At 45.9% G+C, this 18,914-nt stretch overlaps 1 protein-coding gene across 1 annotated transcript in view; it reads left to right on the forward strand.

The window, feature by feature from the left end:
- PDE3A (phosphodiesterase 3A) overlaps positions 1–18,914 on the forward strand; it is a 100,070-nt gene that overhangs the window by 10,731 nt on the left and 70,425 nt on the right. The window contains exons 3-5 of the mRNA XM_029597546.1: positions 9,295–9,380; positions 16,484–16,701; positions 17,651–17,788. Coding sequence (XP_029453406.1) covers positions 9,295–9,380; positions 16,484–16,701; positions 17,651–17,788 — 442 coding nt within the window. The remainder of the gene's footprint in view (positions 1–9,294; positions 9,381–16,483; positions 16,702–17,650; positions 17,789–18,914) is intronic.

The following is an 18,914-nucleotide window of genomic DNA, read 5'->3' on the forward strand; positions in this document are numbered from 1 at the left end:
GTTGCACTTGCAAGAAAGGAACCTCTCCCATTTGTTACTAGAGAAACTCAAAACAGCTTAGCGGAATCCAAAAGCATTTAGAACGCCAAACTCAAGAATATTAAAGGTGGCAAAACAAAGTTCTCCATGGAGCTTAAAGTTGAGACTTAGAAAAATGAGAGCACGGCTTATGATATGCTTCCTCCTCGAAAGCAAACAAGGATCCTGGAGAGAAAAATGGTGATCTGTCTGGGAAAACACTGGGGACGTTACCATTGCTCGCTATCACATGGGGGAGCTGCAAACCCAGTAAACATCAACCTGTCTTCCCCCCAGACCTCAATGGTATATTCCTGTCCAAGGATTAGTAGGGGACCCACAGGATTCCTACGTTGTATTTTCATTTTATGTGCTGTGATGAGCCACAAATGTGATAGCGAGGTCCATTCTAAGATTCTGGGCCTTGTGGTGAGTGACGAGCTGGGCTCAGTTCCTGGAGAAGCAGCATCCACAGCACCTGGAGAAGAAGACGTCCCTGCTGTCACTCAAATGCGATGTCTGCTGGCCAGACGCAGGGCAGCACTTTCTGAAAGCAGCCGCTGCCTGCAGCCTTTCTCCGAGGACTGGCACATAATGACTGAGCTGGGGGGGGGGGTGGGGGGGGTAATAAAACTGGAGAACAAATCCCTGGGAAGTTATGGTGCGGCCGGTTCTGACTGAGCTGGAAGCCCAAAGGAGCAGGAGCAACGTGCAGAGCCAAAAAAGAAGTACGTTCTAGAGCCTTGTAACTGCGAAATGGATGGAAGCAGAGAAGGGAAGGGCGGGCTTGTGCAGGGCATTCAGCCTGTGCTTCTCTTCTGCATCGGGCTGGGTTTGGAGGCTGCTGAACTGCTTTTTATGTTTTATGAAGGTTCACGCGGTGTTGATTTGTAATTTTTCATGGCTTTTTTAAAATCCATAATCAGCCTTGAGTGGTTATAATAAGGTGGAATATCAAATTTGATATTAATAAAGAAAATAAATAATAAAGAAAGCAATGTCACACTGTGATATTCAGGGAAGGGATGAGCTGATGAGATGGTGAATGAAACTGGCAGGAAATATAAGCCAAGCACTCCAGGGGCTGGGCAGAGAGCTTGAAGCGCACTCGTAGCTGTAAGGGTGCCTGCAGCACAGTGCTTGTTAATTAATTAATAATTCTACACCTAATCCCAGAGCGGGCTACAATAAAACTCAGCCATGTTCGTACAAACCGCAGTCTAGAAATGTACAAACTCCCAGACGTCCTGGAATAGGGGAAACTTCAGTGGTCTGGGGAGGTCTAAAGTTTGTGTCTACAAGGTACAAATCACCCGCAGACTCATTTTCAAAGTGAATTTCCTCACATTAGTGTGTACATGTGGAAAGCAGCGTGACACTCGCACGCACAGTAAGCCCCGACTCCACCCTCCTCTCACTGAACACACACAGAATCCCCCCCCCCCCCGGGGCACTTTTCAAAAGCCCAGTTACATGCATAAACCCATGTTATATGTGTATAAATGCATTTGAAAATGTATCTCCTACAGTAAAACCACATTAACCCCCCCCCACCACCACACACACAGCCCTCCCCTTTCCTAATGTACAACAATCCACCTTTTAAAAATGATTCCAACCACCCAATCTTTCCCTTTTCCCACTGTAAGCCCCCTTCATCAGGAGTCACAGTCAGGGGCTGCAGGGGATGTGAGCGATCCTTTTGCAGCCCCAGAAAAGATCAAAGCACAAAGCTCAACCAATCAGGAGGCAGAAAAATCTGGGAGTCCCAAGGGGAGACTTAACACTTATTTGGGGAAGAATTACAGGTCCACAACAGAATATAAAATTTATGGTAAAGTCCAAAAGAATCAAAGAACAGACAGAGCCAACTTACAGTAGGGAAAAGAACCAACTTCACGAACACATGGGTCCAAACAAAATGCAAACAGCTTCTAACTGCCAAAGCTGCAACTCTATCACAGAAGCGACTCACAGTTTTTTCCAAACTGTGGGCATCCCTACACCAGAGAGAGAAATCCCCACACTTCAGAGGAATGCTCGCCTTCCCAGGAACCCTTCCTTGGCTTCCTTAACACACTCAGGCTTCAAATTCACAAAAATCCTCAGAGCCACTCGCATTGCTTCACCAGGCTGCAAGCCTCATAGCCACTTGCATTGCTTCACCAGGCTGCAAGCCTCAGCCTGCATCACTTTCCACTCCAGGTGCCTGACTCGTAGGAGTCTGAGCCCAGCTAACCCCAAGTGCTTGCGGAAACCCCTCTCTTAACTACCTCCCAAGTTAGGTAGTGACTCTCTTAACTACCTCCCAAGGGAGGGAAATCCTTGTCACTCCACACATGTGCTCACACATCCCAAAACCTCCCACCTCTGGAAAGTTCCTCTCTTAACTACCTCCCAAGGGAGGGAAATCCTTGTCACTCCACACATGTGCTCACACATCCCAAAACCTCCCACCTCTGGAAAGTTCCTCATTTTAACCAAGACATTGTTACACTTTACAATAAGGCCTGAGCTCCCTTACACCATAAACCAGCCAGCCACTCACTCCTGCTTCTCAGTGCAAAAATAAAGAATAGCATCGCTTCTCCAGCCAGTGAGGTGAGAAAGACAACTTGAAACGCAAAGCACAAAGCCTGCCTTGCAGTGAGAGATAAAAAAGGGGGGAGGGATCCTGAGATTTGAGGAGGTTCAATCCCAATCAAGGCATGTGAGGGGAGGGGGAGAGGCCGATGAGGAGGATATTGCAGTAATTAATGCTAGAAATGGAAGATGGATGGCTTCTGCTGCTAGCAGCAAGACCTCGACAGAGGAGACATGAGAAGTGAAGAAGGTCAGCGCATTAAATAGCAGACAGCAGGTGTGAGAATATCTGGCAGGCTGCGGTGATAGTTAATGAGCAGCTGGATCTGTCTGGCAGGCTGTGGTGATAGTTAATGAGCAGCTGGATCTGTCTGGCAGGCTGTGATGATAGTTAATGAATAGCTGGATATATCTGGCAGGCTGCGGTGATAGTTAATGAGCAGCTGGATCTGTCTGGCAGGCTGTGATGATAGTTAATGAATAGCTGGATATATCTGGCAGGCTGCGGTGATAGTTAATGAGCAGCTGGATCTGTCTGGCAGGCTGCGGTGATAGTTAATGAGCAGCTGGATGTGTCTGGCAGGCTGTGGTGATAGTTAATGAGCAGCTGGATCTGTCTGGCAGGCTGTGGTGATAGTTAATGAGCAGCTGGATACATCTGGCAGGCTATGATGATAGTTAATGAATAGCTGGATATATCTGGCAGGCTGCGGTGATAGTTAATGAGCAGCTGGATCTGTCTGGCAGGCTGCGGTGATAGTTAATGAGCAGCTGGATGTGTCTGGCAGGCTGTGGTGATAGTTAATGAGCAGCTGGATCTGTCTGGCAGGCTGTGGTGATAGTTAATGAGCAGCTGGATACATCTGGCAGGCTATGATGATAGTTAATGAGAAGCTGGATGTGTCTGGCAGGCTGTGATGATAGTTAATGAGCAGCTGGATCTATCTGGCAGGGTGCAGTGGTAGTTAATGAGCAGCTGGATCTATCTGGCAGGCTGCAGTGATAGTTAATGAGCAGCTGGATACATCTGGCAGGCTATGATGATAGTTAATGAGAAGCTGGATGTGTCTGGCAGGCTGTGATGATAGTTAATGAGCAGCTGGATCTATCTGGCAGGGTGCAGTGGTAGTTAATGAGCAGCTGGATCTATCTGGCAGGCTGCAGTGATAGTTAATGAGCAGCTGGATACATCTGGCAGGCTATGATGATAGTTAATGAGAAGCTGGATGTGTCTGGCCGGCTGTGATGATAGTTAATGAGCAGATAGATGTGTCTGGCAGGCTGTGATGATAGTTAATGAGCAGCTGGATACGTCTGGCAGGCTGTGATGATAGTTAATGAGAAGCTGCATGTGTCTGGCAGGCTGTGATGATAGTTAATGAGCAGCTAGATGTGTCTGGCAGGCTGTGATGATAGTTAATGAGCAGCTGGATGTGTCTGGCAGGCTGTGATGATAGTTAATGAGCAGCTGGGTCTGTCTGGCAGGCTGCAGTGATAGTTAATGAGCAGCTGGATGTGTCTGGCAGGCTGTGATGATAGTTAATGAGTAGCTGGATATGTCTGGCAGGCTGTGATAGTTAATGAATAGCTGGATATATCTGGCAGGCTGTGGTGATAGTTAATGAGTACCTGGGTCTGTCTGGCAGGCTGCGGTGATAGTTAATGAACAGGTGGATCTGTCTGGCAGGTTGCGGTGATAGTTAATGAATAGCTGGATGTGTCTGGCAGGCTGTGATAGTTAATGAGTAGCTGGATATGTCTGGCAGGCTGTGATAATTAATGAATAGCTGGATATATCTGGCAGGCTGTGGTGATAGTTAATGAGTAGCTGGATATGTCTGGCAGGCTGTGATAGTTAATGAGTAGCTGGATATGTCTGGCAGGCTGTGGTGATAGTTAATGAGCAGCTGGGTCTGTCTGGCAGGCTGCAGTGATAGTTAATGAGTAGCTGGATATATCTGGCAGGCTGTGGTGATAGTTAATGAGTAGCTGGATATGTCTGGCAGGCTGTGATAGTTAATGAGTAGCTGGATATATCTGGCAGGCTGTGGTGATAGTTAATGAGTAGCTGGATATGTCTGGCAGGCTGTGGTGATAGTTAATGAGTAGCTGGATATATCTGGCAGGCTGTGGTGATAGTTAATGAGTAGCTGGATATATCTGGCAGGCTGTGGTGATAGTTAATGAGTAGCTGGATATGTCTGGCAGGCTGTGATAGTTAATGAGTAGCTGGATATGTCTGGCAGGCTGTGATGATAGTTAATGAGCAGCTGGATATGTCTGGCAGGCTGTGATAGTTAATGAGTAGCTGGATATATCTGGCAGGCTGTGGTGATAGTTAATGAGAAGCTGGATATATCTGGCAGGCTGTGGTGATAGTTAATGAGTAGCTGGATATGTCTGGCAGGCTGTGATAATTAATGAGTAGCTGGATATATCTGGCAGGCTGTGGTGATAGTTAATGAGTAGCTGGATATGTCTGGCAGGCTGTGATAGTTAATGAGTAGCTGGATATGTCTGGCAGGCTGTGATAGTTAATGAGTAGCTGGATATATCTGGCAGGCTGTGGTGATAGTTAATGAGTAGCTGGATATGTCTGGCAGGCTGTGATAATTAATGAGTAGCTGGATATATCTGGCAGGCTGTGGTGATAGTTAATGAGTAGCTGGATATGTCTGGCAGGCTGTGATAGTTAATGAGTAGCTGGATATGTCTGGCAGGCTGTGATAGTTAATGAATAGCTGGATATATCTGGCAGGCTGTGGTGATAGTTAATGAGTAGCTGGATATGTCTGGCAGGCTGTGATAATTAATGAGTAGCTGGATATATCTGGCAGGCTGTGGTGATAGTTAATGAGTAGCTGGATATGTCTGGCAGGCTGTGATAATTAATGAGTAGCTGGATATATCTGGCAGGCTGTGGTGATAGTTAATGAGTAGCTGGATATGTCTGGCAGGCTGTGATAGTTAACGAGTAGCTGGATATGTCTGGCAGGCTGTGATAGTTAATGAATAGCTGGATATATCTGGCAGGCTGTGGTGATAGTTAATGAGTAGCTGGATATGTCTGGCAGGCTGTGATAATTAATGAGTAGCTGGATATGTCTGGCAGGCTGTGATAATTAATGAGTAGCTGGATCTGTCTGGCAGGCTGTGATAGTTAATGAGTAGCTGGATATGTCTGGCAGGCTGTGATAATTAATGAGTAGCTGGATATATCTGTCAGGCTGTGGTGATAGTTAATGAGTAGCTGGATATATCTGGCAGGCTGTGGTGATAGTTAATGAGTAGCTGGATATGTCTGGCAGGCTGTGATAATTAATGAATAGCTGGATATATCTGGCAGGCTGTGGTGATAGTTAATGAGTAGCTGGATCTGTCTGGCAGGCTGTGATAATTAATGAGTAGCTGGATATGTCTGGCAGGCTGTGGTGATAGTTAATGAGTAGCTGCATCTGTCTGGCAGGCTGTGATAATTAATGAGTAGCTGGATATATCTGGCAGGCTGTGGTGATAGTTAATGAGCAGCTGGGTCTGTCTGGCAGGCTGTGATAATTAATGAATAGCTGGATATATCTGGCAGGCTGTGGTGATAGTTAATGAGTAGCTGGATCTGTCTGGCAGGCTGTGATAGTTAATGAGTAGCTGGATCTGTCTGGCAGGCTGTGATAATTAATGAGTAGCTGGATATATCTGGCAGGCTGTGGTGATAGTTAATGAGCAGCTGGGTCTGTCTGGCAGGCTGTGATAGTTAATGAGTAGCTGGGTCTGTCTCGCAGGCTGTGATAGTTAATGAGAAGCTGGATGTGTCTGGCAGGCTGTGATGATAGTTAATGAATAGCTGGATATATCTGGCAGGCTGTGATAGTTAATGAATAGCTGGATCTGTCTGGCAGGCTGTGATGATAGTTAATGAGTAGCTGGGTCTGTCTGGCAGGCTGTGGTGATAGTTAATGAACAGGTGGGTCTGTCTGGCAGGCTGTGATGATAGTTAATGAGTAGCTGGATATATCTGGCAGGCTGTGGTGATAGTTAATGAGTAGCTGGATCTGTCTGGCAGGCTGTGATAATTAATGAGTAGCTGGATCTGTCTGGCAGGCTGTGATAGTTAATGAGTAGCTGGATCTGTCTGGCAGGCTGTGATAATTAATGAGTAGCTGGATATATCTGGCAGGCTGTGGTGATAGTTAATGAGCAGCTGGGTCTGTCTGGCAGGCTGTGATAGTTAATGAGTAGCTGGGTCTGTCTCGCAGGCTGTGATAGTTAATGAGAAGCTGGATGTGTCTGGCAGGCTGTGATGATAGTTAATGAATAGCTGGATATATCTGGCAGGCTGTGATAGTTAATGAATAGCTGGATCTGTCTGGCAGGCTGTGATGATAGTTAATGAGCTGCTAGGTCTGTCTGGCAGGCTGCAGTGATAGTTAATGAGCAGCTGGGTCTGTCTGGCAGGCTGTGATGATAGTTAATGAGTAGCTGGATATGTCTGGCAGGCTGTGATAGTTAATGAGTAGCTGGATATGTCTGGCAGGCTGTGATAATTAATGAATAGCTGGGTCTGTCTGGCAGGCTGTGGTGATAGTTAATGAGCAGCTGGGTCTGTCTGGCAGGCTGTGATGATAGTTAATGAGTAGCTGGATATGTCTGGCAGGCTGTGATAATTAATGAGTAGCTGGATCTGTCTGGCAGGCTGTGATAGTTAATGAGTAGCTGGATATGTCTGGCAGGCTGTGATAATTAATGAGTAGCTGGATCTGTCTGGCAGGCTGTGATAGTTAATGAATAGCTGGATATATCTGGCAGGCTGTGATGATAGTTAATGAGCAGCTGGGTCTGTCTGGCAGGCTGTGATGATAGTTAATGAGCAGCTGGATACGTCTGGCAGGCTGTGATGATAGTTAATGAGCAGCTGGATGTGTCTGGCAGGCTGTGATGATAGTTAATGAGAAGCTGGATGTGTCTGGCAGGCTGTGATGATAGTTAATGAGCAGCTGGATACGTCTGGCAGGCTGTGATGATAGTTAATGAGCAGCTGGATGTGTCTGGCAGGCTGTGATGATAGTTAATGAGCAGCTGGATACGTCTGGCAGGCTGTGATGATAGTTAATGAGCAGCTGGATGTGTCTGGCAGGCTGTGATGATAGTTAATGAGAAGCTGGATGTGTCTGGCAGGCTGTGATGATAGTTAATGAGCAGCTGGATGTGTCTGGCAGGCTGTGATGATAGTTAATGAGCAGCTGGATACGTCTGGCAGGCTGTGATGATAGTTAATGAGCAGCTGGATGTGTCTGGCAGGCTGTGATGATAGTTAATGAGCAGCTGGATACGTCTGGCAAGCTGTGATGATAGTTAATGAGAAGCTGGATGTGTCTGGCAGGCTGCCTGCTCTGTAATAACTAGAAGTCCTACTTTTTACAGAATGTCTGCTCACTTAACTGGGTCTGATTAGCAGGCTCTGCAGGGGATCTCAGGGACCACATGTTGTTGCAAGAGCTGTGCTAATGTGCGGGCCGATACAGAAAACAGCACGGGAGAGCCAGCGAGCGCCCGCTCTCCCGATGCGAGCACAGGCCACTCTCCTGGGCGTGCGATTCAGGAAGCCCAGGTATGCTTACTAGGGCCTGCGGTAAAAAGAGGCACTAGGTGCACTAGCGCGTCCCTAGCGCCTCCTTTTTGACAGAAGCGGCGGCTGTCAGCGGGTTTGACAGCTGACACTCAATTTTAGCGGCATCGGCTCTCGAACCCGCTGACAGCCACGGGTTCGGAAAACGGACGCCGGCTACATTGAGCGTCCATCTTCCAACCCGCGGGCCGCGGGAAAATTTTAAAAATTTTTTTACTTTTGGGGCCTCCGACTTAATATCGCCATGATATTAAGTCGGAGGGTGTACAGAAAAGCAGTTTTTTCTGCTTTTCTGAACACTTTCCCAGTGCAGCCTTTGGACTTGGCTGCACATTTTACTTGCTGGATCGCACGGTAGTTAGACTGTGGATAGACATGGGAAGGGTGGGAGATGCTGGGTAGTTAGACTGTGGATAGACATGGGAAGGGTGGGAGATGCTGGGTAGTTAGACTGTGGATAGACATGGGAAGGGTGGGAGATGCTGGGTAGTTAGACTGTGGATAGACATGGGAAGGGTGGGAGATGCTGGGTAGTTAGACTGTGGATAGACATGGGAAGGGTGGGAGATGCTGGGTAGTTAGACTGTGGATAGACATGGGAAGGGTGGGAGATGCTGGGTAGTTAGACTGTGGATAGACATGGGAAGGGTGGGAGATGCTGGGTAGTTAGACTGTGGATAGACATGGGAAGGGTGGGAGATGCTGGGTAGTTAGACTGTGGATAGACATGGGAAGGGTGGGAGATGCTGGGTAGTTAGACTGTGGATAGACATGGGAAGGGTGGGAGATGCTGGGTAGTTAGACTGTGGATAGACATGGGAAGGGTGGGAGATGCTGGGTAGTTAGACTGTGGATAGACATGGGAAGGGTGGGAGATGCTGGGTAGTTAGACTGTGGATAGACATGGGAAGGGTGGGAGATGCTGGGTAGTTAGACTGTGGATAGACATGGGAAGGGTGGGAGATGCTGTGTGAAAAAATACAGAAAAAATAGCACTTAATATACATTTCTACTATGTTAATGAAAAAAACTTAAGACAGCTTTGGCCTGTTCAATTCTTTGTTTTCCAGCTGTGGAACACCATTTAACCAGCAAAATCCTGGCGATGCGGTAGTGGACAGAGCAGACGGAGCAGCAGTTTCACTAAACAGAGCAGGTAATTATTCAGCAGTAAAAGGAGCTTCTATTGAAAGAGAGGCCAGGGGACGGGGAGGACAGTGCTAAGTCGCTCCCGTTTGGCTGCCCCTACAAACAGCAGGTGCAAAGTCTGAGGATGCTTTTAGCGTGGAACAACCCGGGCCATTCAGAATCGTTCCCTTATTATTAAAACAGCAGTGCCATCAAGAAAAATTCTGAGCAAGGTGTTGCATAGTGCTGTTAGGTCTTGGGTGGTTGTCAGGTGGTTCTTGGCAAACATTAATGTTAAGTGCCTGGGGAATTTGTTGACTGTCCCTATGGGATACTTTGACTTGGAAATGGTTAAAGAGGACATCGCGCAGTGACTGCCTGGATAATAGAGCAAGGGTAGGTAACTCTGGTTCTGCAGTACAGCAAAGAAGTCTGGTTTTCAGGATATCCACAATGAATATGTATGAGATATATTTGCATGCACTGCCTCCATTGCATGTAAATATATCTCATGAATATCCATTATGGATATCCTGAAAACCAGATCTGTTTGTGGCTCTGCATGACTGGCATTACCTACCTTGTAATAGTCTGCACTGTTTTGAATTCTTAATAAAATATTAAGAGCATATATCATGGTGGCTTGAGAGTTATCATTCTGATTTCAATTCAATGCAGACTTCATCATTCTTAAATTATTTTTCTAGCGAATTTTGTAGTCGATGTGATGGATGTTGAATCGACAGTTTTCTGTTTCCCATTTCTCCATGGACTTGGTACAGCTCAGACATTGATAGGGGGATAGATGGATTGATTGGAAATGCAATCTCTGAACACATTTCATTATTGGCGTCTCTGCTGGGAATACCGATGGATGTCTTGCAAATGATGGTTTTAGTCATGTCAACCTCTTTCCAATGGGAACCGGCTGAGACCACTACTTTGCCCAGCACTACTGTTGGCCACCAAATAAATTTTCAGTCACTAACAGCCTGGTCCTAGTTATCCACTATGACACCTAGATCTCTTTCTTGGGTTGTAGCACCTAATATGGAACCCAACATTGTGTAATTATAGCATGGGTTATTTTTCCCTATATGCATCACCTTGCACTTATCCACATTAAATTTCATCTGCCATTTGGATGCCCAATTTTCCAGTCTTACAAGGTCTTCCTGCAATTTATCACAATCTGCTTGTGATTTAACTACTCTGAACAATTTTGTGTCATCTGCAAATTTGATTATCTCACTCGTCGTATTTCTTTACAGACCATTTATAAATATATTGAAAAATAAGGGTCCCAATACAGATCCCTGAGGCACTCCACTGTCCACTCCCTTCCACTGAGAAAATTGCCCATTTAATCCTACTCTCTGTTTCCTGTCTTTTAGCCAGTTTGCAATCCACGAAAGGACATCGCCACCTATCCCATGACTTTTTACTTTTCCTAGAAGCCTCTCATGAGGAACTTTGTCAAACGCCTTCTGAAAATCCAAGTATAAGAGACTGGGGAATAAGAGCTGGGATCCAGGTGGGGATAATCAGATCAGGTCCATGTCTCCAGGAGAAAGGCAGCTCCTGTAATGTAAGAACATAAGAACATGCCATACTGGGTCAGACCAAGGGTCCATCAAGCTCAGCATCCTGTTTCCAACAGTGGCCAATCCAGGCCATAAGAACGTTGCAAGAACCCAAAAACTAAGTCTATTCCATGTTACCATTGCTAATGGCAGTGGCTATTCTCTAAGTGAACTTAATAGCAGGTAATGGACTTCTCCTCCAAGAACTTATCCAATCCTTTTTTAAACACAGTTACACTAACTGCACTAACCGCATCCTCTGGCAACAAATTCCAGAGTTTAATTGCGCGTTGAGTGAACTGTCCAAACACTGAGCTGAGACAAAACTGAACTGTGAGACCTGAGGGAAGCAGTACTGAACTGTAGGTAAAGAGAGTACACTGTTAAGAACATAAGAACATAAGAAATTGCCATGCTGGGTCAGACCAAGGGGCCATCAAGCCCAGCATCCTGTTTCCAACAGAGGCCAAAACCAGGCCACAAGAACCTGGCAATTACCCAAACACTAAGAAGATCCCATGCTACTGATGCAATTAATAGCAGTGGCTATTCCCTAAGTAAAATTGATTAATAGCCATTAATGGACTTCTCCTCCAAGAACGTATCCAAAACTTTTTTGAACCCAGCTACACTAACTGCACTAACCACATCCTCTGGCAACAAATTCCAGAGCTTTATTGTGCATTGAGTAAAAAAGAATTTTCTCTGATTAGTCTTAAATGTGTTACTTGCTAACTTCATGGAATGCCCCCTAGTCCTTCTATTATTCGAAAGTGAAAATAACCGAGTCACATCTACTCGTTCAAGACCTCTCATGATCTTAAAGACCTCTATCATATCCCCCCTCAGCTGTCTCTTCTCCAAGCTGAACAGCCCTAACCTCTTCAGCCTTTCCTCATAGGGAAGCTGTTCCATCCCCTATATCATTTTGGTTGCCCTTCTCTGTACCTTCTCCATCGCAACTATATCTTTTTTGAGATGCGGCGACCAGAATTGTACACAGTATTCAAGGTATGGTCTCACCATGGAGCGATATAGAGGCATTATGACATTTTCCTTTCTATTAACCATTCCCTTCCCAATAATTCCCAACATTCTATTTGCTTTTTTGACTGCTGCAGCACACTGAGCTGACAATTTTAAAGTATTATCCACTATGATGCCTAGATCTTTTTCCTGGGTGGTAGCTCCTAATATGGAACCTAACATCGTGTAACTACAGCAACAGTTATTTTTTCCTATATGCAACACCTTGCACTTGTCCAAATTAAATTTCATCTGCCATTTGGATGCCCAATCTTCAAGTCTTGCAAGGTCCTCCTGCAATGTATCACAGTCTGCTTGTGATTTAACTACTCTGAATAATTTTGTATCATCTGCAAATTTGATAACCTCACTCGTCGTATTCCTTTCCAGATCATTTATATATATATTGAAAAGCACCGGTCCAAGAACAGATCCCTGAGGCACTCCACTGTTTACCCTTTTCCACTGAGAAAATTGACCATTTAATCCTACTCTCTGTTTCCTGTCTTTTAACCAGTTTGTAATCCACGAAAGGACATTGCCTCCTATCCCATGACTTTTTAGTTTTTGTAGAAGCCTCTCATGAGGGACTTTGTCAAACGCCTTCTGAAAATCCAAATACACTACATCTACTGGTTCACCTTTATCCACATGTTTATTAACCCCTTCAAAAAAATGAAGCAGATTTGTTAGGCAAGACTTCCCTTGGGTAAATCCATGTTGACTATGTTCCATTAAATCATGTCTTTCTATATGCTCTACAATTTTGTTCTTGAGAATAGTTTCCACTATTTTTCCCGGCACTGAAGTCAGGCTCACTGGTCTATAGTTACCCAGATCGCCCCTGGAGCCTTTTTTAAATATTGGGGTTACATTGGCCACCCTCCAGTCTTCAGGTACAATGGATGATTTTAATGATAGGTTACAAATTTTAACTAATAGATCAGAAATTTCATTTTTTAGTTCCTTCTGTACCCTAGGATGCATACCATCCGGTCCAGGTGATTTGATACTCTTTAGTTTGTCAATCTGGCCTACTACATCTTCCAGGTTCACAGTGATTTCGTTCAGTTCGTCTGACTCATCACCCCCGAAAACCATCTCCGGAACTGGTATCTTCCCAACATCCTCATTAGTAAACACGGAGGCAAAGAATTCATTTAGTCTTTCTGCAATGGCCTTATCTTCCCTAAGAGCCCCTTTAACCCCTCTGTCATCTAATGGTCCAACCAACTCCCTCACAGGTTTCTTGCTTTGGATGTATTTAAAAATGTTTTTATTATGAGTTTTTGCCTCTATGGCCAATTTCATTTCAAATTCTCTCTTCTCCTGTCTTATCAATGTTTTACACTTAGATTGACAATGCTTATGTTTTATCCTATTTTCTTCAGATGGATCCTTCTTCCAATTTTTTAAGGATGTTTTTTTGGCTAAAATAGCCTCTTTCACCTCACCTTTTAACCATGACGGTAATCGTTTTGCCTTCCTTCCATCTTTCTTAATGCGCGGAATACATATGGACTGCGCCTCTAGGATTGTATTTTTAAACAATGTCCATGCCTGTTGAACACTTTTAACCTTTGCAGCAGCACCTTTCAGTTTTTTTCTAACTATTTTTCTCATTTTATCAAAGTTTCCCTTTTTAAAATTTAGTGTTAGAGCTGCAGATTTACTTATTGTCCCCCTTCCAGTTATTAGTTTAAATTTGATCATGTTATGATCACTGTTGCCAAGTGGCCCCACCACCGTTACTTCTCTCACCAAATCTTGCGTTCCACTAAGAATTAAATCTAAAATAGCTCCCTCTCTTGTTGGTTCCTGAACCAATTGCTCCATGAAGCAATCATTTATTACATCCAGGAACTTTATGTCTCTAGCAAGTCCTGATGTTACATTTACCCAGTCAATATTGGGGTAATTGAAATCTCCCATTATTATTGCACTGCCAAAATGGTTTGCTTCCCTGATTTCTCTTAGCATTTCATCATCTGTCTGACCATTTTGTCCAGGTGGATGGTAGTATACTCCTATCACTAAGATCATTCTCTTAATCTTAAACTCAATATCTAAGCTTTGATCTCCAGGACGTTCCACTACTCTGTATATAATTACTCCTATTAAGTTATTATTATTTATTTTTTTCCACGTTCTTTTTACCCTGTTCATTGTAAGACATTATTCTTTATACTGTCAATCTATTGTTGTAATGTAAACCGAAGTGATTAGTAACTTTGTTACCAGAACTTCGGTATATAAAACTGTTAAATAAATAAAATAAATAAAATAAATCACTATACTCTTACCCAACACACATGGGATTTCTACCCATATAGATTCTACTGAGCATTTACTCTCTTGTATGATCTTTATCCTGTTGGACTCTATACCCTCCTGGACATAAAGTGCCTCACCCCCACCAAGTTGATCCTCCCTATCATTGTGATATAATTTGTACCCTGATATAGCACTGTCCCATTGGTTATCCTCCTTCCACCAAGTCTCTGTGATGCCAATTATGTCAATCTCATCATTTGCTGCTATACACTCTAACTCTCCCATCTTACTACTTAGACTTCTGGCATTGGCATACAGACATTTCAAAGTGTGGTTTTTGCTTGTTTTAACAACCTGCTTTTCAGTTATTTGGGATAATTCGGAAATCATTAGCTTCAGTGATTTTTTTACATATAGGCATATGGACTATGTTTGCTTTTAATGGAACCTCACTGTCGGGATGCCCTAACTCTCCTGTTTCATTAGTATCCTTCAAGGATACATTTCTCCGAACCATGCACTGCTGAGTGACTGTCGGCTTTCCCCCTTGTTCTAGTTTAAAAGCTGCTCTATCTCCTTTTTGAAAGTTAGTGCCAGCAGCTTGGTTCCACTCTGGTTAAGGTGAAGCCTGTCCTTTCGGAAAAGTCTCCCCTTTCCCCAAAAGTTTCCCCAGTTCCTTACAAAGCTGAATCCCTCTTCCCTGCACCATCGTCTCATCCACGCATTGAAACTCTGGAGCCTGCCTCTGGGGACCTGCACGTGGAAGAGGAAGCATTTCAGAGAAAGATATATTGTTGTGCACGTGTGAAGCTGTAAATAAAGATATACTGTTTTAAGCAAGGCTGGACTTAGAGTAGTTTGTCTCCAGGCCTGTGGGAGTCATCACTCATTCCCACAAACTCCATGCAGGCAATAGGGCAAAACTTGGCTGGATCAGCCTCTTTGGTCAACTTAAGGTGAGTTGGCAATGTGAGTTCCGGGTGTGCTGCGAGCATTGCCCCGCAGCGTGCCACAGCTCTGCAGACTGCAGTGGAACTGCTGATGGACTTTTCTGCAATGGAACAGAATGTCATTAGTGTGTGTAACAACCTTAAGACATTGTCATTTTGTAAAAAGAACACAGAAAAGTAGAAAGCATGAATTATACAACATAGTACCATAGAGCGGTAAGACCCTGTCCCCAGGGCAGGAAGCAGGCTGCACTAAGTACTCTCACTGCCGTAATTCCTCTGGCATCTCTCTCCTGCACATAAAACAAAGAGTCCTGATGCTGGGGTTTCTGATCGGCTGCGCTTTGGACTGCACCAGGCTCAGAGAGATATGATGTATGCAGAGCCAGATTTAGGCTTAGGCACGTGCCTAGGGTGCCAATTTTTAAAGGCACCCAAAACCTGGGCTCCCCCTACTGCTCTTTGATTTCTATCGGTGAAACCCCCTGCCCTAGTCTTCTGCCTATGGGCACTGCCTATGGGGGGTTTTCTGCAGGGCAAGGAAAAGGAAAATGCTAAGCTTCTCCCTCAGTAACTCTCTAAGCGCCTCCCACCCCTCTTAGACAGTCCTGCACTGCCTCTTCTTGGGGATGCAATCATTTTATGCTTTCATGTATTTATCATTCTGGATCCACACTGCAGAAATGTTTACAGAGATCGCTGTGTACAGAGAGACCCCCTTAGCTCTAAGATATCTTCCAGCCAGGTAATACTCACTAGCAGCCCTGAGGTAAACGGTGAGACTCTCCTGGACTGGCAGAGTCACTTCCCAAAAGCATGGATGGGTCCTTTCCCTCTAGACTCCTAATCCCTTCATCCTCTGTTAGCACAAATTTCCCCCACTTACAGGCTTAGGTTTTAGGAATAGTCTCAGCACATTCACTTAAAGGAGCAGGCACATAAAGGTTATTGCAGACCCAACCACCATATCTGAAGGAGAAGTAAAGACGACATCCCCACAGCCCTCCCACCACCAGTTCAGACCCTGGACTCCAGCCGAATGCCTTTCATTCACCATCACTGGGCTCCATGTGGCAGACAGAGAGAGAGGAGGTTTAGTGGCCAGGATGCCTCTGTGGCACTCAGTGAATCACTTTTACCTCCACCCCTGTGCCTCTGCTGCTGGGGCTGTACGGTGCTCCCCTAGCTAAGTACCCAGCCCTGTCAACGTGTTCCTGAACATGCGTGTTTCGTTTGCATGGCCCTCCTGCTGCTTCCCCTCCAGCTCTCACAGTAAAGCAGTTGGTTTTGTGTTACAGACGATCCAGCTCAAACCACCTCCGACTATGACAGCACTCACGAAACTAACAACAGCGACAGCAGTGACATCATCCAGAACGAGGAGGAGCTGGAGGCTGCCAGGGAGCTGAGGAAGGGGTCCATCAGCCGAGCGCAGACCATCATGCTGCACCCTTTAATACCACCAGAGGTACTTTCTGGGCAGCAGCCTCATGTACTGATGAAATCTCTAATATCAGTAAGTGAATTTAGTGTTTGTGCAAAAGGGCAGACAGATAGGCAAGACTGAGAGCTCAGAAACTGAACAGCTGCCTTTATCTGGAGCCTGGGTACTGGATAGGCAGCAGCCGAGCTCCAGTGCAGCACTGCCTGGCCAAGGTGCCCCATTTCTCTGAGGAAGGCAGGGGATGAGCTTGTCCTCGTGGAGAATGGTTGACTCTTGCATCTGTGCATGCTCACTGCCCTGTGCAGTGTGAACGCTTTCAGCTAAGCTTTTAAAACAGCAGGACTAATCCATTGGCTTGCAGTGGCCAGACTGAGCTGGAGGGCAGCAGCGCCACCTTCTGGTCCCCCAGTAGTGCTGCAGCTCAGCAAGTTTCCTGGAAAGGCCTTTCAGACATTGCCCTGGTTTTCTGCAGGCTAAAGGACGTTCACATGCTTGCAGGGAACAGTATGTAAGCTGCTGTTTTTAATTAATACAGTCTAGAATCCCTCAAATATGTGAACGTCACTTGTTTCATCATTCTTGGACTTGCTGCCCAGGAAGTGGTGGATGAGGCTGTGGGAATCTTCTTGAGCTGTGCAGGAGGGATCGTGTTTCATAGGCAGTCGTTGTGTCATGAGAAAAGGAAGTCACTGGCGCTAGAAGCTACCACCGAAGGTGCACTCAGTGGCCTGATTCAGACATCCAGGGGTGACCCTCAGCTGCTCCCTTACCTAACCCACACCGGCCAGTGGTGGGCATGCATAAGACTGGCATCTTAAAATGTTATTAATCTCCTCCTCTGACATAATATCTCAGCAAATAAGCCACGTTTGATCCTTAGAGAGAGAATTTAAAGTGAAGGGAGAAAGAAATAACAGCGCAAATGAAAGGTGACTGAAGGGCCTTGCCCATACAGTGTTAAGCTAAGGTTTCCGGGGCCCCTGGCCTGAGATCTTCCCACTCCTCCTCCTCCTCCTCACAGGACAAGCCCATCCTTGCTCCGGAGCCTCTGCTCATGGAAGACCTGGATCCAGTCATGAGGGAGCTGAGCAGCTGGAACTTCCCCATCTTTGATTTGGTGGAAAAGACAGGAAAGAAACGTGGCTGCATCCTGAGCCAGGTAAGCTCTGCTGGCTGGGAGCCCTGCATGCGTGTGGAGCTTAGGGTGCATGCTCCCCATCGCACATGTGTGTAACGTGCAGCCTCTGCGCCTGGCTAAGAGCTGCTTTCTCACTCACTAAGGTCCGCAAGGCCGCGTAGGACTTATTAAACGTTTTCAACATAGGGCAGACAACGCTAGCTCCTGGTTTAAGAGAGAGGCCTTTGCAGGTAGGTGAGCAGAGCCTCCCTGGTCCTGACGGGCCCGCACTGATCGCATGATCTCTTTCGGGGGACACTCGCCTCTTGAAGTGAAACTGATGTGGGGAGGTAGGAAATGGAATGGTTGTAGTCACCCCTGCTTTGCCTGAAAAGATTGCCCAGTGCCGATTCTCCGCTTTGCACTATAAAGCAGGCAGGGCTGCATCCAAGCCCCCAGTGCTGCTGGGCTGCCTTTCTTACAGGCCGATACAGTACAGTGCGCTCCAACTGTTACACCGTGTTTGGACGCGCGTTTTCGACGCTCTAGCTTTACCCCTTATTCAGTAAGGGGCAATAGCGCGTCGAAAACGCGCGTCCAACCCCCCCAAAACTAATAGCGCCCGCAACATGCAAATGCACGCTGATGGTCCTATTAGTTATTCCCGCGCGATTCACTAAGTGAAATGTGCAGCCAAGCCACACATTTTACTTTCAGAAATTAACGCCTGCCGGCACCCGGGAAATGTACAGAAAAGCAGTAAAACTTAACCTCCGACTTAATATCATGGCGATATTAAGTCGGAGGTCCCAAAGTTAAAAAAAAAATTAAAAAAAAAAAAATTTTAAATCTGCTCGCGGCCCCAGGGTTGAAAACCGGACGCTCAATTTTGCCGGCGTCCATTTTCTGAACCCGTGGCTGTCAGCAGGTTTGACAACCGACGCCGCGAAAATTGAGCGTGGGCTGTCAAACTTGCTGACAGCCGCCGCTCCTGTCCAAAAAGAGACGCGAGGGACGCGCTAGTGTCCCTCGCGTCTCTTTTCACCGCGGGCCCTCATTTAAATACTGAATCACACGCACAGGAGAGCGGGCGCTTGCCTGCTCTCCCGCGACGTTTACTGAATCGGCTGCTAGTAAGAAACGAGGATGGGAGTTTTGCAAACAAAAT

The sequence above is a fragment of the Rhinatrema bivittatum genome, chromosome 4 (genome assembly GCF_901001135.1).
Source record: "Rhinatrema bivittatum chromosome 4, aRhiBiv1.1, whole genome shotgun sequence".
Taxonomy (NCBI): domain Eukaryota; kingdom Metazoa; phylum Chordata; class Amphibia; order Gymnophiona; family Rhinatrematidae; genus Rhinatrema; species Rhinatrema bivittatum.